Source organism: Pholcus phalangioides, unplaced genomic scaffold, assembly GCF_987345545.1.
Source record: "Pholcus phalangioides strain wild (caught in Gottingen) unplaced genomic scaffold, Ppha-v1.0 ptg000015l_1, whole genome shotgun sequence".
NCBI lineage: Eukaryota > Metazoa > Arthropoda > Arachnida > Araneae > Pholcidae > Pholcus > Pholcus phalangioides.
In genome coordinates, this window is record NW_028301608.1 from 18,163,991 (window position 1) to 18,190,069 (window position 26,079).

Genomic DNA, 26,079 nt, shown 5'->3' on the forward strand with positions numbered 1-26,079 from the left:
TTGATATTAAGAAATATTTCGTGAGCAATAACATTAATTAAATTAGAGAGATATAGATGGCTTTTTTCTCAGCCAGAGATATCAAGGAAACATTATTTATCATGGAAATCAAGGAAAACAGTATTTTCGAGTCCCGGCGGAGACGTGATGACTTTTCTTTCCGAGCTCACCTCAGCGTAATATCCGGAAAATAACTGTTTCCATTAATTAAATTGTTCAGTTTTCCTCGAAATTTCAACAGTTGCCTTTTGTGCGCAGTAAAATAGCATTAATAAAACTCGTAATAATTTTTTTTTTGACTCTTTTAACTTTTTTGTCTTTAAATTTCCTCAGTATTCGAATCCGAATATCTTTGTGATTATTGCACTTAGAAACATGGATTTTTTTAGTTGGCATCAGGTGAGACAGGACAACAACTTTCTAATTGGAAGTTGGAGGACAAGGTGACCGTATAAAAATTTATATTTTTTATTTTGTTACGCACTCTGTATTTTCACTCCCCAAACTGGTACAGGGTAAAAGATGTATTCAAGTCAAAAAGATAGGATTCGATAAAGATACGTATTAGACACAGGTTGGAGTTTGGAGTTTACTGCTGATGATGGTTCAGTGTATACAGAGTTTTCACTGCGCAGAAAAATATTCCTCATTGTGTACAAGGTTACAAGATATTTTTTTAATTCCACACAGGTATCGAAATTCAGTGCGTAGAGAAAAAACATTATCGCGCAGGTGGAATTAAAGATAATTAGATTACTACCTAGGAAATAAAAACGATCCTTGGGACCACCGAAATAAAACATTTTATTCAGTTCAGCAGGTATTTTGCAGCAGGTTCACGTTTAGTACTTTTTATAATTCATATGTTGATGGTAGCAGGAGTTCCAGTGTGTAACGATATTATTTATTTTTTACGTACTAAATAAGCGAGAGGAAAGCGTTGAAGTAGGGTTACCTGAAATTTCCAAACTTGAATATGAGGACGCCTGTGCTCGCATCTATGGATGTGTTCTTTACGTATGTTTACAAGAGATGGAGCCACTTCACCAACAGTGAACAGCAATTGTTTTCCAATGAAACCGCATTTCTGGTGCTCTTCAACGGAGGGTATTTATTAATTATCAAGATTGAGTGTTGTTTCACTCATTTTGTTTGTTTGGGCATTGAAGAAGAAACATATTGCCTGCGATTCTTAAATATAAATTACACAAGGGCCGTCTTAACGCATTGGCCTGCCAAGCACGGCCTGGAGGACCTCTTCTGGTGCATAGGGACGTTCCTCGATAATGGTATCTCGAGCTATGATAAATATCGAATAGGTGAATGCTGAGTGAATGTCCTATTTTCTCACGTGAGCGATTGACAAGGTCCACATAATAATAGGATTTTGCGATTTTTTAAGGGTTTCGTGGTGTTTGACCATGATGATCCCTAGTAAAGCGGTCCCACACAAGTTGGAAATCCGCGGCTTAGAGTAACAAAAAGTATGAGAATGTGCTGCAGGGATTAATTAGTAATTCGACATAATATAGCTATTTGACCTCGATGGGAGCACATCTTAAGAATTTCGTACTCATAGGACTGTTAAGAACAAAACCTCAAATATGAATACATTGAAACGATGATAGACCCAGGCCTGCCATGCACCGCAGATAATATGATAGCGTTTAAGCAACCCGCAGGTAATATGATAGCGTTAGAGGATCGGGTCTCCCTTGAAATGCACATAGGACCAAAGTATTCTTATAAATGCGTAGGACTTCTGAATCTTTCTAGTAATGCATAGATGGTTTGCGTACTGCTTGAAATGCTTGTTTTTCCTTATTATGTGAAGAAGGAGTATAATTAGAAAAATTAATGGTCAAGTGCAGCACTGCACATAACAAGCATTGCACGCAGTAGCAAATTTCCCGTTAGGTTCACAAAACGTACACGCACATTCTGACATGTCCCAATTCGTTAGAAATTTCGCAGAGGGTTGTGGGCGAGGTGCATGTTCGTTAAAGTGGTAGTAGTAGTAGTAGAAGGAGTACACTTCCCCCTTCAAATGAGTAAAAGAGGCTTTTACACTTCTAGAAATGAATGGGAGGTTTGCATACCGCTAGAAAAAATGCATAAGTAGCTTACATACTTCTAAGAATTTGTAAGAGACTTCATTACTTCTATTAAAAAAGGAGGAGTAAAATACTCGTGTATCTCTAGAAATGCGTGAGATATTTTTTTTCTGTCTCAGATACGTGTAGAAGGCGTACCTAATGGCCTAGAGTAGTGCCTGATATACCTAGAAGCGTATGATGTTTGATGTACGTAGCGTAAAAGTGTACCTATACCTCTAAAAATGCATAAGAGGCTTGCATACCGTTAATAAGGCCCCGGGACGAATCGTCAGGGAAGCAGCTAAACGAAGAAGGAAAAGAAGGAAAAACTATCCTCACAAGAATGCCGCGGGACCCACAGAGAAGAGTAACGGAAACGCTCCCCTGGTATATTTTTTATTATGATTATTATTATATGGTAAGTGATCAGATCAGTACATAGCAACTATATAATTATTCATTCATTACACTTCACTCACTATGAGTTGAGAAAAAGCCCATAGTTTAAAAAACTTGATTGCGGATGGCAGCACTACACATAAAAATCATTACACAGAAACAAACTTAACCGGAAGGTTCACTGTACATACACCCACATTCCAACATGTACCAATTCGTTAGAAGTTCCACAGAGGAACATGGAGAACGAGGTGCATCTCTGGTTAGTAGTAGTGCGTAGCTACTGAAAAGGCTGGTATTTTCTCTATGCTCCTTAGTTGAATAAATGTTATCTTATTGTTTTGAAAGCAACAACTCATCAATGAGTACCTGTGCAATTACTCGGCCACAAAGAGGAGGATCATTACTCCGTTGAAAATGCGCAGTAGTTGTGTGTGTGCTTCCTTGAAATGTGCAAGATGCTTGCTTTCTTGGATACCTTCACGACATGCTTAATTCGTCCTTAACATGTGTACGAGACGCTTGCATATTCCAAAAGTAATTTTGAAAAAATAAAGAGTCTATAATCGTAATTAAATTTTCTTGGAATTTGAATCCAAGAAAATTCCAATTCTTGAAAAATTCTTCTCTCTCTCTCAAATTTGAAAACCATTTGAAAGAAAACAAATGTGGATTAGTTGGGTTTTCTCGATCACAACCACGTGGTTGGATTTGCTTCAAGCATGTGCATACATCCCGCGATAGGAAGAGTCTCGTCGAATCTATTCCGACATTACCACTCGTCAATCCAGAACAGAATCATGCATCCGTGTGCATCGATGCAGATGAAGAAACCAGAGAGTCTCCTGTTAAAGAGTTCTTTACAACTACGTACACACACACACACACAATGGTGTATTAATTCGCTATGATTCGACGAATGCTCAATTCATCAGTTTAATACGGCCATTAAGCTAATGACTCTTACAAATGACTCCCGGAGGCGCATTTATCGTCCATTAACCCACTTCATTAAATGCGTTCCAGCTTGCGCTTGTTATTATGGAAACCGAGATATTCTATTTAATTTATTTTTTGCACAAGTTTTTTTTTTCAAAATTTTATTTTATGGAAATTCTTTGCATTTTGACCGTGAAGTTTTAAGAAGCGTCATTACCCTGTGAATTTTGAGAGCTTCATGTAGAAAAATCTTGGTATTAAAGAAGAAATAGATGATCAATATGCATGGTCACATCAATAGTCATCCACCGAGAAAAATCCGGGATGAGATTCATGAATTTATACCAGGACCCATTGGGGAGATGGATTCCAAACTAAGTCACAACGAAAATTAATTTCGTTCTTAAGAGCGTACGTAACTAACAGTAAATGGATAATCAGAATTACCGGGCTAATAATTAAGACGATTAAGAGACCATTCTGTCTGTCTGATAATACTCTTGGTAAGCTTCTTTGAGCTAGGAAATGAATTAATCCATGAATTAAAATGTCAGTCGATCGTGAATTGGAACCCTTCTATAGATATTTAAAGAGGCATTTCCCATGATATATGGAAAATATTCTAATATTCGACGTGATGCCAGTAGGAGATAGTTATTGATAATTCATGTTGGATTCCCTTTTACCATAATGATTAAGCATTTGATCATCGTAAAGTTTTATAAGATCATAGATATATCGCACTGTTACTGAATTCATATCACTTTCCAGCATTTTCTTTTTTTTTTAAAACACGGACCACGGGCTTTATCTACTTCAGTCAAATTAAGTCATTGTTCCTGTTAAGGGTCTGGGCCACGTGGGAGAAAACTTTTCTGCACTTCTCCGATCTTCCAGCACTTGTAGCTCGTCATTTACACAACCCAATATTCCGATGGAATTGTGATCTCATTTTACATGATTTTTTTTTCTGCAAAATCAAAATTTTGCCCTGAATTTAAATTTTGATGAACATCGATTTAAGTGATGTATTGTAAACTAAAAGCTATATGAAGGGCTTTTAACAGCTGGCCGATGCGAAGATGAATTCAGGAAAGAGAGAAAATTCAACTGTGTCCTTGCGGTGAATCGAACGCTGGAAGATCGGCAGTAAATCCACATGTTCTGAAGAAATGGCGACTCATCTTATAGGACTTTTCCTCTCTTTCTAAATATGCGAGTAGGTTTGCCAAGCACTTCACAAATTAGGGTTTTTTCTCAGATTTGAAGCATTTTCTTTCTATCTACCATAACTCGAAAACGTTTAAGACATAGGAAAGATTTCCTGTGAAGTGTATGTTGCACCTGAGCTTCTTCATCACCTCCTTTCGTTTGGAAGATTAGGGGGATTTCTGACGAATTGATTGCATGCAGGAAATTATTGTTGCGTATATACAAGGTGAATACGCAGCAATACTTTCCTGCATGCAATCAATTCGTTAGAAATTCCACTGGGAAATATCTAATATGCATATAGAGTTAAGTACGGCTAATAGAACTGCATATTTGCTACGTACGGCCTACTGTAAATATGATTCCCTCACCCTAGTATATGCTTTCTGCGTGTATGTCCGACCTGCCCTTGAGTTTGCTCACAGGTCCGCTGGAGCCCATTTAAGATCAAAGACATAATGCTCTTAGAAAAGCCCCAAAGATCTTTTACAAAGTGATTGCCAGGACTGGGCGGACTTTCCTACTCTGAGAGGATTAGAATTCTTGGTCTGCATTCCTTAGAATGGCGCAGAATTGTTTCCCACTTGAAAATGTGTTATAAAATGGTCCATAACATGGTATATTTACCATCGGGCGTCCCATTTTTTGTCATCACTGACCGCCAGGTTAACCTGTGGAGACACCCATATCAAATGCAGAGATCCCGATGGCCAAAAGGGACTGCTTCTTCCACGGCTTCAGACAGACCCATCATTAAGGGGGGGGGGGGGCAGGGAGGGGGGGGGGCGTTGCTCCCCTGGATTTTGAAAATACACTTAAAATGGTATATATATATACAAATATATATATATATATACACACATACAACACATACATTGAGTACATGTGCTTTGCCCCCCCCCCTGGAAAAAGTTGAATTGACGGCCCTGGCTTCAGATGCAGATCAGCCAGAATATGGAATAGCCTACCATCAGAACTTCTATGCTCATCATACTCAAGATTCGCTTTAACCGTTGCTGACTCTGACCTTGCTCCGTTTACAAAGTGTTTCTGCTTCTAAATGTTTTGTTTTGTTTGTATATTCATATCCAGTGTAAGCGCTTTATACTCGTTCTGGTGCTTTACTAAATAAATAAATAAATAAGTATAGTGCTATTATATAGCGCATTTCCATGTAGATCAAAGCAAAAGAATGTTTAATTGCAAATACAACACAAAGAAAAACACATTAGGCTACATTTTTTCTATGTGCCAAGAGACCTTATTCTCACGTATCTCATGCTTGAATATAACGAATAACTCTTACTGGTAACTTAGATCGAGACACGAATTATTCGGGGTTTAATCTATAGTAATAGATTTCAAGAAAGAATTGTAATGAAAACCGAGAAACAACAGAGAAAAATACATCATATCGATCGTTATGCGTTAAAAAAGTGGCAATCGTCATATTTCAATTGCAATTTCATATCTGCAAAATTTAAAATTTTCTGTCTGTGAATGAAGTCCCTTAGGATTCTATGTCTACGTACGAGTTTCAATTCACGTGTTAATGATTCGCGCATTTATGAGGCGTTCTTGGTGTCTTATAACGCACTAGAGTTTCCGTCTTATGAATATTGCAAAAACACTAACATATCCAATAAGCTTACTTCTCTAATAGCACAATCCTTAAGAAAGTCGGTTTCCCCAAAACGCTAATTCCTACTCGCACCGAAGTACTACTACTTGTATATTTGCGAGTTGCGGGCGTACTATGAGAGAAAGAGGGAGCGAGTAGCACCCGTGGGAATAATAAAACTGAGTTCACGATGGTCCGAACGACATTATGGAAACAGCGAGGCAATTACTCGAATACCATCATCATTTCAAAACACACACACAGAGACCGGAAACTGCGAATGTACCGACAGCGTGGATTATCTGAGATGCCTTTTGAACTCAGACGCAGAGTTTGCTTCTGTTTTGATGGCAAGAAACTACACTTATGCCAAATTGAACACATTCTACATTAACTGGAAAACAAAAGCACTTCGATCTGATTTCTTCGCGCTCTTTGGACGCTGCTCTTTTTCTTTTTTTTAAATTCATTCACATGCCATATTATCCTCCTTTTAATTCATTTCATTCGTTGAAGCATATTCAATCAACATATACTTTCTATTTTCCGGTATTACTTGAATCTTAACATCCAGATCCAGAGAAAAAAATCGTAATAACATTGTTTTTCTGATGCGAACGTGTGAATTCACTTTCGTCAGAAAAGCTGTTTAATGCGATTGATTTGAGTCGTTGGAAATATTACATATAAACGCTTCAATTGTTTATCAAACTTAAATGGAGGATGGGGTTTTTATCATTGCACTCAGAAATAATTTTTCCCTAAACAACCGTTATCCTCAAACTGAAGAATAGTTTATCGTCCAACTATGAAACTGTTTTCTTCAGGTCTAAAATCAGTTTCCTTCAACTACACAGTTCGTTTCCCTTCAACACTTCGTAATAATTTGCTTTCAAATCCAAAATAACTTTCTTTGAATTTTCGAAATCATTTCTTTTAACTATGTAATCATTTCCCTTTATTTCCGTAGTCATTTTTTCTCTATCTTCGTTGCCATTTTCCTTCAATTCTGATACTATGAACCATTTTCCTTCAATTCTGATACTATGAACCATTTTTCTTCAGTTATGAAACCATCGTTTTTTATTCAACTCATTTTGCTTCAAATCAAAGATAACTTTTCTTTAACTCAGAATTAATTTCCCATCAGTTCCGAAATCATACTCTTTCACTCAGAAATAACTTTCATTTTGGTCGAAAATCGTTTTTTCTTCAACCCGAGAATGGTTTCTTTAACAACCCTGAAATCATATTGTTTCGCATCAGAAATCATTTTCCTTCATATCAGAAATATTTTTTCTTCAACTCAGAAACCGTTTTGATTTAAAATCGAGAATCGTTTTTAACTCCAGACTAATTTTCTTTCAACTCAAAAATCATTTTCATTCAACTCGAGAGTATTTTTTCCTTTAACCAGGGGATGGTTTGTCGAACTCGTCTAAACAAATTTTTGTTCAAGTCTGCAATCAATTTCCTTCAACTAAGTCATTCCTTCCTTCAATTAAATCCGGAGGTAGTCTCTCCAACTTCTTTAAAATTAATTTCCTATAACTCCGATATCATTTTCCTTGGACTCAGAAATTATTTCCATTCAGCTCGAGAAAACGACCGAATGAATGAGATTTCTCCCCAAAAACTCTCAAATAATTTTCTCAGCTCTTAAATATTTTTCTCTTCACAGTGGTGGTCGGCTAAGGTTGGTTTCCTGGGGCTCCCAACTTCGAGGCGCGAATGCGAGCCGATCTCCCCTTTACAATGTGTCTCCACAGAGAGCAGCAGACCTACGAACAGTACCAATGTAATTTAATCATTACACTTCACTCATTCCACTTCTGAAATATAGATGACAGCACTGAAAAATCAAACACAACACTAGATACGTACTCAGACTGTTAGGTACACACAAACTAACACTTCCAGCACTGGGTTGTAAATTGCCCATAGACGGCGATAGACCTGAGTTGTGCTCGGTTTGAAAGAAAGAAAGCTGAGAAATCTTTTTTTCTTCGACTCGGTACTATTTTTTCCCTCCACACAAAAATCGGGTTTCTTCATGTCCAAGTGGAAACAACAATGAAACGGTTTTTAATAAGCTCAGATTATAGAATGAATAAACGAAATAGTTTTATAACAAAAAAATAACAATGAAGTACATTTATATATTCCTCCTTTTTACTACCTGTATACGAAGATTTCTATTTTGAAGATATTCATTGGGGCATCTACTGCATGATCCGAATTTGTAACCAAAACTCTCCAAGTGAAGGAGTTGAACGAATGAGTGCTATTCTTGCTATTAGTTCTTACGTCCATAGGCGACGCCGGGAGAAATAAATATCTCTTCTAAGATCGAATAAATACAGCAAGGCAAAGCTTCGAATCATCACCATTGTGCTCTGAAATCACTTTAACGAGCCTAGAAAGAATAAACAAAAGTTTCTCTTCACATGACATTCCAGATTCGAGACGAGCCAGGAGGTCCATTAAGCAGAGTGAGTGTAAAACTCATCTTTCCGCGCAATTAACAACAGCGCCATCAACACCACCCACTTTCTTTATATGAGCACAGTTTCAATTTCGAGTGGGTGTTTGTTTGTTTTGCTGAAACATTGTCACCAGTTCGCAGCAGGAAAATGCATTCTCGGGAAATAGTGATAAAAATAGTACATGTGCAGTATTTATAGCGGCTGGAAATACTCGAAACTCTTTTCTCCGTGATTAGAGAAATCGATTACAACGAATTCCTTTTCTTTATGGTAGCAGGAGTTGAAGAGAAATTTGGTTTTCAAGGGAAATAACAACAACTACATCTTATTGAAAACCATCTTTTAACCCTTAAACTATTTCAATGAGGGTAATCGATTGACTACTGGATACTTTTTTTTTAAGTAATTGTTTTAACAATTTTTATGCGAGCGACCCCCTTCTTGTTTTTCCCCTCGTCTCATCAGCATGCAAATTAAGGAGAAAAGAAAAAAAATATTCGAACACCATTTCTTACACCTGGTTTTGACAAAGTTTTGGCAAAAGAGGCTCGCATTCCGTTAGTAAGTTCTCGGGACGAATCGCAAGGGAAGCTGCTATACGAAGAAGAAACAGAAGGAAAAACTATCTTGACAAGAATAGCGCGGGACACACTGGGAACAGAAAGGGAAACGCTCCCCCTCGGCATATTTTTTATTATGATTATTATTATTATATGGTAAGCGATGTGATCAGTACGTAGCGACTAATTATTTATTCATTGCACTTCACTCACTATGAGTTGAGAATTTGTTTAAAAAATTGATTGTTGATGGCAGCACTACACATAAAAAACATTACGCAGAAACAAAGTTCGCGGAAGGTTCACTATACATACACAGTCCCGTGTTGACAAAAGATTCCACACTCGAGAACTTTCGACAGCTGAAGAACGAGTCCAATCAGAAGAGTTTGGTCAGATCTCAGTACCCCGCTTGCGATGTGTTAACATTCTCAAAACAATGCCGTAGAAATATATTCTAGAGATATTTTTGTTTTAGTTATTATTACTTACCTCCCTTTATAATGTATATTGCAGGCTGGAAAGGCGTTTTTTAGCCTGAAAAACTTTTGTTTTTCTTCCGTCACCATCTGTATTTAGAAAAAAGTTTTTCCTCTGCACGTAATATAAAGGCGAATCAAGGACCATTTGTGCTAGGGTTGAGTAATTTCTGAAGGACCCCATGAAAAAGAAAAACTTTTATAAATAGTTTAAGCGACATAATAAAGCGTTAAAGTTGATGGCACGTAACATTAAAATATTTACCGAAATATTTAGCATTATGATGCTGGGTTAGGTCAATATTAGGTTAGAGATATTATTAGGTTGATGTCCTCTTTTATAACGCCATGCATTACTGGACACGCACAGCACCGACAGGTTAACTCGTGTTTAGGTTTCCTTATGGGTATGCTATGAAGATAGTCACTGTGCGGGTCGTCATTTGCGGAGATACCAGCAGGGGAATGAAAATGCCTGCCAACATCAGAGATTTGCACTCACGAGGAAGGGGCGACCTATATATGTACAGGGTTCACACACATAGGAGAATCCCATTGCCCCTAATTACTGGTGAACAGTTGCCCATAGAGACATACTTACAATTATAAAAAAGTATCAAAATTTATAACGTGTAAAACTAAGATACGTTATTGCAAGTGGTAGTAAAAACTCCACTTTTTTTAGTACAATATTCGCTGAGATATTTTAATTCAGAGAACCAGAGAAAAATTGGGAAAGAACAGCATTATGCTGGTCTTTCTGACCTTTTCTCTGTTTTTTATTTAAATTGAAATATCTCAGCAAATATTGCACTCAGAAACATTTTTTTTTTTGGATCCAGGGAAGACAAGGCAATAACTTTTTAACTGAGAGTTTTAGGACAGGAGAAGAAATAAAAAGTTAGTTTTTTAAAAGCAGCAGGGTTGACCTCCCCTCTCGTATTATCAACATAGGTGGGGTAAGGAGGTGGGAAATCCACCCCCTATTCACTACCCCCCCCCCTCCCGTTCGGACAGAACAACTTGTATCTGCTTATGTTGTTTGGTGTGGGTGTGTTCATATTATTTTCGTTATTTTATTTTTCTTTATTTTTTCAATACAGTACAGCAGTAGCATTGCTTTAGGTAACACCCGCAAGGTTTGAAGAACCTTGCCTAAACTAACAATTGTGTATTTCCAACAAAAACGGGCAAATGTTTTCGGACGACTTTGAATTTTGCAACACGAATACAAATCCCTCTTCCCCATCTAGTGTAACTGGATGAATTCACCGCGAAATACGTTGAATATAAAGGGACATTTGGTGAAATTGTCACTCTACATGCATACCAAAGTGATATTTCATCTCAGGAAATCGGAGAATGTATTCTCAACTATTTCGTTTCAACTGGAAGTTTCTAGTCATGCACAGTAAGAGTGAAAACATACTCTATACTTTAGAAAGAAAACTTTCAAAGTTGTAGGTAAAGAAAGATATTCTCATTTTACCAAGAAGAAAATTCGGATTTCTCTGAAAATAAGACAACATGTAAAGGGTCACATGAGCCGGAAAATGAAGATTATGAAGAGAAGAAAGTGGTTATATGTTTTTCCATATCTGTATCAAACTTTCCAACTTGTATTGGAACTTTTTTTTATCGAGACGATTGGTGATTATGCATAATCACTTTTAGAGTAACATATACATTTTGACGTGTAATACATAATATGTATAGGAACCAATTTCGTGCGAAGCCATTCGTCATATAAATGCGAGTCGTAAATACGATGTTCCACTGTATATCGTACCTCTCATTAGCAGACACTCCCCGTTAGCGGTCCCATTTTTGGTCCTATGGGTGTCCGTTATCTAGAGCTTCTACTGTAAACGTATTGATATCATTATCATCATCGTACCCCACCAGACCGAGCCTTATTCCGCCCCTGTGTGTGCGCACCCAAGTTTTTCCCTGACCTTACAAATCAAAGACAGATAAGCATATCAAAATACTATAATAAAAATGGCAATAAACAAATCACCCAGTCCATGAGAAAGTAGTTCAAATAATCTCACATCGAGGCCATGTATACATATGAATAGCATTTCTCCTTTTAGTACATCAATATAGTCTCAACTGTTTCGCGATTCCGGAAAATATCAGGGAATCGTCGTGGGAAATCGTTGACATCCACCCATAGAGGCTTTTCAATTTCCACATGGCAAAGTTTCTTACACTTTCGTACGATCTTTTTAAGTGCTGAAAGTTGAACACCAACATTTTGGAATTTGAGAGATTCGATTGGGGGATCGGGGTTCTCGTGAATCAAGGCAAGCAGAGCGTCACTGATGTCTTCCACCGTGACTAACAACCACAATTTTTTTAAGCTATGCTTCCATTTCAATACGATCCGCTCAAGCAAATTTCCATCCAATAGATCGTAGGCCTTATCTTCTAATACGAGCTTTTGGAGTTGACCGGATGGTACCCGCAGGATAGCTTCGCATGGAATGTAAGGGATATCCAATAACTTCATTGTAGTCAGTTCCGTAGAATTCCACAAAATCGAATCGATATCATCATCTTTGATTTCCACTTCATCTACGACGAATTTCTGGAGTTTCGGGAAGCCGCTGGCACCATTGCACACTGTGCTTGTAAACTGGCAATTGAAACGTAACTCGAGCACACGCAACATCTCGCAACGTATCTGAAAATCTTCTACGGGAAACAATGCTGCATCTTCAACGCAGTCGAAACGAAGAACTTCTAAATTGGGACAGGAACGAGTTATAACATTCAAAATGTCAGTTGGACTAGCCAGTTGACAATGTCGGAAGTCTAAACAAATGATTATATTTCCACACGTATTAAATAACGGACTCAGATCGCCCGTACTCCAAACTGGATAATTTGCATATTCTTCAATACCGAAATTAAGATTTAGGGACTTCAAAATTGGACAGTCGATCTTGAGATGCGCAAAAAACTCCGGATACATATTTTTGCAGTAAAGGTCCAATCTTTCCAGGTTTGAACAAGGGCCCATGATCCGCATCAAGTCCTGTTGATTGGCGCTGTGTAGATTATTTAGGTATCTCATGTTCAAGCATTTCGTTGAATTGAGGAATCCTTCTTCACCCAACTCAATCAACTGTTGAGGTTTTAACCTGTAGTCGTCCACGGTCTCCCAGAGAGAGGCATTCGAAGCTATATCCTTCCATTCGGTGCACACGGGAATGATTCTTGTAAGAAAAATTTCAAGTCCTTCCGATTTGATGTAATTCGCAAAAATCAACGTGAGAATTTCTGGAGGTAAATCACGAATAGATGCTGCTGCTGCCATCGTAGCGCTCTAAAGAATGCTCATGATAAAAACAACAAAATAACACTGAATTAATATAGATCTGTTTACACGAGCTCGAACATAATTACCGAAATCTTGAATATTACACGCGCATTGCACAAAGCATAAACCATTACAAAAAATGTAACAAAAAATCAACAATACTCATGAACAATTAGACTAAATGCTCCAAGAATTGAATTATTTTGCTTAACCACACCACTTCATGTAAAAGTATTTGGCAAACAATTTGGGTCATTTCTACTAAACGAATCGGTGATAAATCTGGAAACCTTGTCGTAACCTAACCACACGTTAGAAAAGGAAGAAACGGGGGGGGGGGGGGGCAAGAAAATCATAAAAGTAAAAATTACAACAGATAAGAGCGTTTTTTTAAGCGTCCTCTTTTCACCCTAACCCTATGTGTTCTCTTTTGCTCTCACATGTATATAGTAGAAAGATACATCATATGTGCTAGAAAAAAAAGATCAATAGGAAGAAAGAGAAAAAAATTAAGAAAAGGAAAAGCAACTTCCGTAGATAATAGGGGTTACTGTAAAGTTTCGCGATGGTGAGAAGAGAGGGAACATACGCAGAAAACTCTTGTTTGATTTGTTCCTCTACAGTTTGGTTTTAATATTACGCTCGTTATCGTTAACAGGTTAATTTTTCATTTACACATCGATGCCAAAATTTTAAAGCCGAGCTAGATCAGGGGTCTGAAGAACCGTTCAGACATTACTGGTCAAAAAAAGAAAATTCCATGATGCCCGAGAGCCAAAAATTCATACTGCGGTATATCGATCCACACAATATCATTTTACTTTGTGGGCATAACTGGCTCTGGACGTACAAGTTCCCCAATATTATCTGAGTTTCTTTTTCTTTTTTTGTTGCTCTGATACTATTTCATCAACAAAAATGAAATTTCATTAAATCTGGAAACATTTCTCATGACCTTTTATGCACTGCGAAATACTTCCCCCCCCCCCCACTAATGCTTGAGTTATTTCTTTCAGTAGGTACTTACGAAATCATTTTTCTCATAAAAAACGTATTTTTTTTCGATTTTCATGAAATCACTTCTGTTACCCTTTAATTATTTTTTTGAATACTGTAATTCATAAAATACGTTTTCAACAATTCTGAAATTATTTTTGAATAACCCTGAAAATAATTTTGTCAATAATTCTGGTAATTTGTTTTAATAAGTTATTTCTCGTTATATTTCCTGAAATTTTTTCTCTTTAACATTTGACCGAAACAAAGTTTGCCTTGTTGTTCGATAACATCGTTTGTCAAAAAATGCTTATGATTTTTTCTGACCTCATCAGTTGGTATAAGTTAGTAAAAGTTATCTGGTATAATTGGGAATGACAAAATAGATCTGAAAAAATACAAGAAGTCTATTTAAAAGCGTGACGTATAGTTAAGTACATTTTTTTGGTTGAACAATGCGTACGGCTGTGGAGGGATAAAAAAATAAGTTTTTTTTTCCCGGAGTCCCAATAAGCTGAAAACCCTTTCAGCCTCACACCAGAATCGTATTTGGGGGCGGCACATGAGGCTTTGCACTCGAGTAGCGGGTGAGCTCGACCCACTCCTGCGAACCACCAACCTCTCACTGTCGATTCCCTACAGAGGAATGTGGATTGTCTTTCCCAAATTCATCTTCGGTTGTTATTCAGTCAGTTGTACTTAAGTATAATCAGAGGAGGGATTCATCGTTTCGTCGTAAAAGTCTAGTCGGTACTTACAATTGAAAACCTATGACAAAACATTCCAGAAAAACTTTGCAGAAATCAGAAATCGCTTTGCCCATACTAGTTCGCTAGAGGAATAACAAGTACGCAGATGACTTTTTACGAGGTGCATGTACGGTCTAAGTAGTAGTAGTAGTAGTCTTTCCTATTTTGTATGTCATTTGAACGCAAACGTTTGGTTCTTGCGGAGTGTTATTCGTTTTTTCACCTACATTATTCAGTTGCCTGGTGACCACGGAATTAATGGCGTCGTATTGGCTTTATATTCAATGTGAACAGAGCGGATAAAAAGTTATTAAAGTATCAATCATATTAATTTTCTGCGATAAATCTACATCTTGTAAACTCCGAAATATATGTTTCTATGAATAAATTTTCGAGAAAACTAGAAATATAAACAAACAACTATTCCATCGTGGTTTTGGTGCTCGTCATTGAACCTAACGGGAAATTCTATAACACATATGTATAGGAAAGAAACGTTACCGTCGAGACTTTAATGCAAAAAAAAAAGGAACACGATATGCCCGCCTTGTTATTTTCCGGCTCATGTGACCCTTTACATGTTGTCTTATTTTCAGAGAAATCCGAATTTGTTCTTCTTGGTAAAATGAGAATATCTTTCTTTACCTACAACTTTGAAAGTTTTCTTTCTAAAGTATAGAGTATGCTTTCACTCTTACTGTGCATGACAGGAAACTTCCAGTTGAAACGAAATAGTTGAGAATACATTCTCCGATTTTCTCAGATGAAATATCACTTTGGTATGCATGTAGAGTGACAATTTCACCAAATGTCCCTTTATATTCAACGTATTTCGCGGTGAATTCATCCAGTTACACTAGATGGGGGAGAGGGATTTGTATTCGAATTGCAAAATTCAAAGTCATCCGAAAATATTTGCCCGTTTTCGTTGGAAATACGTACACAATTTTTAGTTTAGGCAAGGTTCTTCAAACCTTGTGGGTGTTACCTAAAGCAGTGCTACTGCTGTACTGTATTGCAAATATAAAGAAAAATAATAACGAAAATAATATGAACACCCACACCAAACAACATAAGCGGATACAAGTTGTTCTGTTCGAACGGGGGGGAGGGGGTTGTAGTGTATAGGGGGTGGATTTTCCACCTCCTTAACCCACCTATGTTGATAATACGGGAGTGGCGGTCACCCATGCTGCCTTACCCCTGTAGTTGTTTTTATGGGAGATATTCACCGACATGGTTTAAACTATAGTCACAACTTTTTCGGTGGGAAATCGACACGGGTTGTTCAAATTCGTGTTTTTTACTAATACGTAACGATCTCTTATCCAAAAATTGTGACTATACTTTAAACCATTGGTTCTCAACCCTTTTTGTCCACGGCCCCCTTTCAACCATTTCTCATTTAACTCTCATTTTAACAAATAACATTATAACGTGGAAAAATATCGTTTTAACGAAAACTTTTCTAATCCCTCGGATAGGTGGTTTACATAGAAACAATATAAAAATCTGGAATTCCTTTGTAACGAAATTCCGTTATTACGAAGTGATTTCTCGGGTCTCTTGGAGTTCCGGTCTAATGGCGTTTGAGCAAAGCGTATTAATAAAGGGTCTTTAATACGCTTTGGGTTTGACTGAATTTCTCCCAAAAAAAATCTGACATTTTTGCAGTAAAGTAATTGAACTTCGGCAATTTGATCTGAAAACAGTCCTTTTTATAATGATTACGTCCTTTTCACTCATATAAATTTAGGAAATAAACAAAAGGAAGAAAGGGTGGAGAGAAAAAGAAAAATGGACAAGACTGGCTGGGTTGTGCGTAAATGCCTCGAAATTCTACTTGTCCGCAAGGGGATTCGTGCCTCACTCTCAGTTTTATAGCAAAATTTCATATTTATGAGACGTTTGACTACGGGCACGATTAATCTCTGTATATATATATAGCTTTAAAATATTTCATTTATACGAAGCACAATTTCAATTGACATTTTCATTCGAACTCCAAATCTTTGGCATTCAGATATCATTCCCATTGCGCCGCCTGACAGTCGAGTGGTTAGGGATCTCACTGTGAGGTCTGGGTGCCGCTGATATATATATATATATATATATATATATATATATACTTAACGCTGTAGAACAGCGTTAAGTCAGCACCTCTTAGAGATAGAAGACCTCCCCGCATGGGTTGTAAAATTCATAAGTAACGTCATTAAGACTACCTAGCAAGTTTTCCACATTTTGAACCACAGCATCCTATTTCGTTTGTTCTTATTTTGGCATTGAATCTTCTTGGTTAGCTCACAAATACCGCATGGTGGTAGGATATGGGACATATAATCGCCAATTCTGAACCCGATCATTTATTTTCCGCACATCGGTGATACTAGAACAAGCAGGGAATTTCATCCCCAGAATATTCTGAGAGAAAATGGACTATTTGCTGACGTCACGAGCAGCGTGCGGAGACCTTCTATCTATAAGAGTGCTGGTTAAGTGCGGGTAAAACGGTTTTTCCACAAAAAGACTAAACAAATTTTACAGTTATAGTATCGGATCGGCATGATTTCTGTATAAAACCTTCGAAACCTCCCTCGCGTCAAAGGGTGAAAAAAATATTCTTTGTGAGCATGAAAGACATCATAAAATGAAACTAATGACCGAATTTCATACTTATAGCTTCAGCAGTTTGGGTTCGTCGATGATAATCAGTCAGTCAGGACATGTTATTTTATTAATATAGCTAATATTCTTACACATTGAAACTTCTGGTGCCATCTATGAAATATAAAAGATACCTTCCGAGTATGATGTCACTTTCGGCTATCAATGCGGTTTTTAACATCTGACTGATGCGAAGATATATTTAGGAAAGGGTGCAAATTCAACTGCCCTGGCGGGGAATCGAACCGACGTCCTTTCACTTTCCTGGTAAACGCCCTAGATCACTGGACTACAAAGGCATCGAATACCTCAATGTTTCCTTGGAGCTCGTGTGCACTGAACGGGGCCATGCATGGACGGTTGGTCCTAATTCAGGCTAAAGCTCGTAATTGCTGACACTGCCACTAGATGACAACTTATCTGAGAATGATGTCATTCTCTGCTATCCACACGAAGGTTCTTACAGTTATCTGATGCAAAAAAAGATATATATCCTGTATATCATATATTTTCGCATCAACCAGCTGTTAAAAACCTTCGTAAAAAAAATAATACTAACCATCAACTCGTCTTTGATCTCTCTCACTTTTTCAAACTGCTGAGAGGTACAACAGAAACGGTGACCACAGATATGATGCTACCGCGGGAAATCCCACACCGAGTGGTTAGCACATCAACCTCTCGACATGTAGCAATCAAAGGATACCGTTAAGAAACGGCAGTTTGTGAGAAGCGGAAAAAGTTGTAAAGGTTTACTGCCGTTGCCGTTGCTAGTTGATGCGAAGTACCGAGCACTAAGCTCTCGCCTTCTTCGTCTTGGTTTCTCTACTTAGGTAGAGATATTGATCAGTCAATGACAAAATGGTTGCTTAAAAACAACCACCAGTACATTTTTCTTTTTAAATTATATATAACCCTTTATATATAAAATATTCTCACTAATACAAAACAATATCGATATACTGTTAACAGTTTTCAGGGGTTAAAACATCTTCTACCCCATCAGATTACACTTACTTTCAAAAATAAATCTCATCGATTGCAAACATTCCCAATATCTACAATATTAAACAAATCAGTTTCACAAAGTGATTAACACAACATAAGTTTACAGCATATTTTGCAATATATTTCCATTTAGACAAAAAAATGATATGTGTATATACATGAAAAACTCCAACAATGTCACCAAAACCATTCAATATGATTTCTAAACATTTGACAAATATATTTAAAAAATATATAATTATAAAATAGAAAAATAGAGTATAAAGTTACAAATGGTCATCATAATTTACAGAACCTCAATACACTCCTCAGAATCATATTATGTAACTCTTGAACATTTGACAATTATATTAGATTAAAAAATCTATGCTGATTAGGTCACATAACAAATGGTTATATAATTCACATAACGTTCATATCATATACCTTTCAATTAAAATTTAATTTCGTTTACATGAACTGATATATTACATGACTGTATTTACATGAACTAATCTCACTACACCAATGTTAAAAATGGAATTGACCGGTAGTGATTAACATTTCCATCATTTCCAACATTTTACAAAAATTTGATGAAATTGATTTATAGTAATATTTATCTATACTATGCTGTGGTACATCTATCTATCTATCTATCTTCTATATATATAAAATTGATTTTCTGTGTGTGTGTGTGTGTATGTTCTCTATACAAATCTACAATTTTAGATCGATCGTTGCCAAATTTTGCATATATACCAAATGGGACCCGACTTGAACGATAGGCTACTTTAAAATTTCGTCAGCCCAGGGCAAATGGCCCAAATGGGCAAAAAACTGTCCGGCAACAATGGTTTTTGGGCCTCAACAATCACTTTCCGAACGTTTACTTTGGTTACCGTGGTTCCCTAGCAATGCGTTTCAGACGTGTATATGCCTTTACAACGGTTTGTCACTTCTTTAATCCTGTTAGTATATGTATAACAGTTTACGCCTTTATAATGGTTTGCCATATTTTCAATATACTCTCAGTAATGAGACTTTTTGAATAGACGTCATAATCATCATCAGCATCGTTTTGAGAGTCAGGAAAAGGGTGATCCTCATAGAAATCAGTGATAAAATTGTCGATTTTACTGTAGAAATGCGGAAATTAGTGGGATTTTCCGCCCCATCAATAATTTTAAAAATTGTATTGAATTCTCGATTTTTAAAATATTGAGTTCGCGTAGAGATATACGAAGCCCAGGAGATTAAATATGAAGTAATTAGCCAAACCTATACTTTTAAGTTGGATATTCGAGCAATATCATTGATTTCATTTATATCTTCTCAAGTATGAAAATTAATGTCTCCATATTGTCTCTTTTGACATTTATTTGCATAAATTCATGTGGGTTAGGATATTTTAAAATTAGTTATGAGCCCGTGAAAAGTGCATCGAAAAAACTCCACAGCTTTAACTAAGGATTTTTGGAAGCTGGAACAGACAGATGGATAACTTGAAGTTCAGGGGGGGGGGATCGAAATACCTTGAGCCCCTTAAAAAAAGAAAAATATATATTCATTTCTACGTTTCTGTGTAAATCTATATCTGTTTATTTCATGAATCGCACAGGTCGCCATATTGGTTAACTTGGACACGGTTTGTATGTCCCTCAAGAAAAAGAAAGGGAGATATCACGTGATCCAAAAAAGCCTCATTGAAGAAAACCCGGGCAGCGCCGGGTATTATAGCTAGTTATTAATAAAAATACAAGGTCATTTTAATCATAACTTCAGTATGATTAACCATTATTGCTTGTTCTACGACAATTAAAATTCCTTTCTAAAATTTGTAACCAAGATATTCTTTGGTCTTAGCTGTGATAATTTCTGTTCAGCTGGGTAGTTGGATGCTTAGCTGATAATATCCACTTCTGAAGCCTCTTGCTTCTCAAAGTATTTTTTGGCCAGTTCCTTTATATATTTGTAGATCGATGGTATTTGAATATCAGCGTGCAGGTCGGTTAGTCTGAAGTATTTTGGAGCACCTGTGAATCTCCTGAGAATATAATATTGCTTTTCTGAGCGAAAGCCCAAGCCGGTGCACCATATGTAAGAACAGGTCTGATAATTTGTTCATACATAATTTTCTTGTTCTTTAGTGATACATGTGACTTTGGGTAGCAAAACGGAGGAGACTCCATTGCAATTTGGGATTTTTTTATCACTTGCTCGACATGATATTTGAAATTTAGGCGAGTAAATTAATTAATATACAAATTATTTTTTCATGACACATCGTTTTACTTTTTAATGTAGCACATCAACTCAAAATTTTTCTTTAATTTCTCACTCTAAGAATAATGACTGTTTTTTCTGATAGATGGCACAAATGGGGGTTACAGTAAGATGTTTTGTATTGTAACAGATAAGACAGAGTTCACAGTTATTTTCAATATTTTCTAAAAGGCAATACCCGTTTGTTGGTTATTGACAAAAGTAATAATGAAAGAAAGACACCATGTTTTCATGGTGAATAAGTTTAAAAAATATGAATGTTTCGAGACTGAGAATGACTGGAGAAACTGGGAAAAAAAAACGCGAGATACCCAGGCTTTGTCACAGGAAGAAACATACGCACTTCGGGCCTCGGGCATTTCCGTCAAAACCAAAATTTATTGATAAAATAAATTTATTTATAAAAAGTCTGAGAATGACTGAGGATACTTTCGTGTGTATAGAGGTTTTAATTCACACAAAAAAAATCCCATGTGGTATAAGATAGTCATGACATATATTTTGTCGTTACTCACAAATGTCGAAATTCTGTACGGAGAGAAATGACAGGCCTGCACAGGTGTGAAAAAAAGAAAGAAAAGAAGAAGGTGTCCTCTATATGTGGAGGAAAATATAAAGGGCGCATTCCAGGTAAAAATAAAAATTATCTTTCCCTCGTGAGGATCTCTGTGCTCACCATGATTCCGACATCACGAAGCCAGGCGCTTAAACATATCTTAAGTGGGCCTCCTCTATAATGAATTTATAGAGTACAAAAGATAAGGCAGAATAATAAAGAACAAAAATAATATTTTTTCATCCCGAACTGGAGCCCTGGCAGCCCTATATTGGGGAGGGGGGCGGTCATGTTGTCATGGGCCACTTAAACCATGCTTCATTTCGGCGTGAGGATATATTCACGACAACGCAGATGAACAATCCGATTCAATTATTAGCATCATTGATTAATTCAGTTAAAACGTATTTCGAAGTTCTCGTACAAGAAGCACGAGAACTTTTCTTCTGGTGATGGTTATAAATAAAATACTTGATTCGTGGATATTCCTCCCAATAGGCTGACAGGGCGTGAACCTCATGCCAACGCATCGACTTTGAGGTCGTCTTAAGAGCATCATGGGCAAGTGATGTTCAGCGGGTCCCAATATGGGTTGAGTTTCACGGACTATACCAGTTTACATATTTGCTCTCTACAAATCATACTACTAGTAAACCTCATATAAGCACTTCCTCCATATTCCTTTACGGGACTTCTAATGACTTGGTACACGTTGGAATGTGCGTGTCCGAGTTGTGAACCTAACGTGAACTTTGTTCCTGTGCGAGTGTTACAGTGCTGCCATCTGCAATTTTGCAACTGGAATTAAAGATTTGTTCCATTGCATGCCTCTTTCTCTCTGTGGTGGGACTATTTGAGGGGAAGACCAGTTCGCATTCGCTCTTAGAAGTTGGGAACAACGAAAAACATATTCCTGGATCTAAAACTATCATGAGAGCCTCATACGCATCTCATTCTTCTGGGTGGAAACCCATTAAAAAAACTGAGAGTTCTCTCTTATGGCTGTAAAAAATGCTAAATATTCACCCGTTTTCAAAGCTCAAGTTCATTACCTCTTTGAAGTTGATATAAATTTTCATAGATGGCAGAATAATAGCAAACCTGTATTTTTTTATCATATTTCTTTACAGCAATAAGTATGTAATCATTTCTCACTCATTAGTTGTAATCTGATGATAATTATAAAAAAATAATAAAAAGGAAACATGAAAATACTTGCGAAGGTTTTTAACAACTGGCTGTTGCGAAGATATGTTTTGGAAAGAGAGAAGATTCAACTGCCCCGGCGGGGAATCGAACCCACGTCCTTTCACTTTCCGGGTGAACGCCCTAGACTACAGAGGCACCGAATCTCTCAATCTTTCCTTGGAGCTCGTGTACACTGAAAGCAATAAGTATGTGAAGGAAAGTGAAAGGACGTGGGTTCGATTCCCCGCAGGGGCAGTTGAAGTTTCTGTATTTCCAAAATATATCTTCGCAACAGCCAGTTGTTAAAAACCTCCATATGGTAGCGGAGAGTGACGTCATCCTTGCCTGAAAATACTTTTCATTTATCTTGCATTTTTCTAACCCTAGATATGAAACTCAGTTAAATAACATAAATCCATTTGATTTCATTTAATTAATTTTCCATTAATCCATTTATTTAGGTATGGAAAAGCGTTAAAATCAATAAGCTTCATCAATTCCCCGTTTTGTGTGATACTTTCTCAAGTATGAAGAAGCGCGAAAATGAATAGAATCCCGCCTCCGGTCGTAATTCTTTTCGACGAAATATTTGACTGGCATTTATGACACATTCATGTGTCATATGGTTCAAATATTGACCAGGAATCGCTGAACTTTTTTCATTGGGATGTGAGAGAGAGAGAGAGAGTCCCTTAAAAGTTTTTTTTGATATCATTAATCTTCATCACACTAGAGACCCTCTCTCTCGTTCGTAGCCTATGTATGAATCGGTTTTATTCGAGCTGGTATTGAATGAAAAAATAAAGTAAATGTGAACACTGGGTTATATAAGCAGAATAACAAAGAAAAAAAATGCACATTCATCACAGCACAGAAGCTACACCACACTTTTGAATCTTATGTGTGAGTATATATGAGGCCTCCTCTTCACAATTTTCACTCTTCTCGTACGTATACTCCTTCCACCTACTGATACGTACGCAGCTACTTTTCACCATTTCCTTCGGAAAGATTTAAGTCGTCTTCTCAAGCGCGAATAGAAGTGATGGATCGTCAGTCAAGACTATCGTATACATGTATATGTGCGGGTATGAATGGGTACAACCAAGGAGAAAGTTTTGAATGGATCAGTGCATGATGGACCGTCAACAAGGACTGGTATAAAAAGAATCTTAAAGGAAAATAGTTGGTCGTCGTCGTTGTGTTTAAGAATTCCACGAATTTAATTCGTCAAGATATATCGATATACCATTTTGAATTATATGATATCGTTAACGAATAGTTACGAGAGAAACGACACAGATATTTAGTTCAGTTATTTTCGATTGGGGCCAAATGCAAAGGAATTCACATTTTATGTACAGTTTATTGTACTCAAAAATGTATTCTTGAGTAGAAAGTGTAAAAAGCAGAATTAACAAAAACACACAAGGGTTTAAACATTGGCGAAAGAGGAGAAACGGAATTTTATAATTACATCATTTCCCATGCACTTTCCCTGAAACAATGGTTTTAGCGGAATTTAGAAATCGATTGCCCCGTCATGCCCGGGCATATAAAATTTTCGATCGGGCATGTATTTTTTTCGACCGCCGCATTCCTGACGCGATTACTTTTTCACAAAATTTTTCATTATTTCCATTTTTGTAATTTTTTATCGATGGCGATGCAAATTTTCCTATATACATGCGTATTTCACAAAAATGAAAATGTCATTATGCAAATGCTTATTTTTATTTATTTTCACGGTTCTAATGTTTTGCAAGTCACGGACGGTCATGGGCTCTCATATAATGCGACCGGGCTCAAAGTGCAATCATATACTGCAGCTGGGCTGAAAATGGAACCATATACTCTGACTGGGCTTAAAATGAAATAATATACTGAAATTTGGTTGTTCTAGAAAACTGAACCCTGACGCCCAGCGAAATAGCGTATCCTAATTTATATACGGAATGGATGTACGCGGAAGAAGAGAAAGGTCTTAGTTTGCATAGCGTAAAACTATTCTACAGTATAAATAAAAATTTCTAAAGGGATAACAAATTTCTTATCAATTCTAATGTCATGTCACAATCATATACAAAGTCGAAAAACACGCGTTCCGCGACATTCGCAGAACAAATCAGGTGTTCCGTGACTTTTCATAGATAAAAGCCGCAACTATGAGTCGCAGAACACGTCGGCACGTCATATACAAAATCGCACAACTCGTCGGTGAATCGTCATTTGTTGTGCGACTTTGAATGTGGACATGCCCTACAATTGTACAAAATATTCGTTCCACAAATTTCGCTTTTACACAAAAATATGGAATCCCTACTGCCACCTATTAAAAAAACACTAAACTATCTGTTAGAAGTTTTTAAGTGAAGTTAGTTGTTGGTTTCAAACCGGTATGCAGCATGAAAGCTAACAAAATGTGTTATAATACTATATATTCTTGTGCTACATACGGTATAAATGTTATGCGTCAAAAGATAGGTTGGAATGTTTTCATGTTTCTTGCTGATTTACTTTTTGTAAACATCAAGAAACACAGTAGCTATTATTTCAGCGCATAAATTTTTCACCGGCATGCAGCATAATAGTAAGTAATATACGAGGTGAACAGGGCATATGACACTTTTTTGGCGAACCGTTGGTTATAGAGGCATACTTCCAATTAGAAAATGTGTCCAAATAACTTGTAGTACTCAAATATGTCATGCATGTTGCAAGGAGTTGTGTAGTTATTAATATAAAAATATTACCTTTTTATACCGTTCCCCGTTTGCCCAAACCCCGACTCCTGAGGCCTACAAAAAATTCCGCGTTTCTAAGTGCAATGTTCACTGAGATATTCGAATTCGAAAAACGGAGGAAAATCGTTAAATAAAAGGTTTTAAACGCGGAAAACCCGTTTTACTCGCATTTAACACTGTGTGCGGAAAAAAAAAATTTTGCTCATTGTTGGTGCAGTGGCGCCATCCTCTTTAAACATCCGTAAGGAACATAGCCTTAGATGCGTGAGCGTCTTCACGTGCAACTCAGGCATATAATCTGGTAAACCTATATCAACTTTTTCTCCCGCATATTGAGTACGTAAATAATAAATATTATCGTTACACACATTGGAACATTCTGCTATCATCTATGAAATATGAAAAATAATAAACATCAGGTCGCTTGAAAAATCCTGCTGAGCTGAATGAAAAGTCGTTTTTTACGTACTACCAAGGATACTTTTTATTTTCCAGATAGAGTGGACACATTGTCTTTAATTTCATCCGCACAGAATTTCGATATCTGTGCGGAATGAAAAAAATAGCGTGTTATCTTTTATACGCAATATAGTGAATATTTTTCTGCGCAGCAAAAACTCTGTGTACACGGAAACATTCTCAGAGTAGTAAATATTGTCTGAGGCTTTCATGGCCGGCGTCAGGAAGAAAATCTCCTAGACTATTACCTAATAACCCGGAAACTGTTTGCAAGTCATTCTCAGAGTAGTCTTCACCGATGCATATCTAGGTGCGTGATTTAATTTT

General features: G+C 36.9%; 1 protein-coding gene across 1 annotated transcript; it reads right to left on the reverse strand.

Moving 5' to 3' along the window:
- Positions 1 to 11,884: 11,884 nt before the first annotated feature.
- On the reverse strand, positions 11,885 to 13,117 carry LOC149075591 (uncharacterized). The gene has a single exon (XM_089245455.1). It carries the CDS (start codon positions 13,115 to 13,117, stop codon positions 11,885 to 11,887), a length of 1,233 nt encoding a protein of 410 aa, XP_089101581.1.
- Positions 13,118 to 26,079: the final 12,962 nt, after the last annotated feature.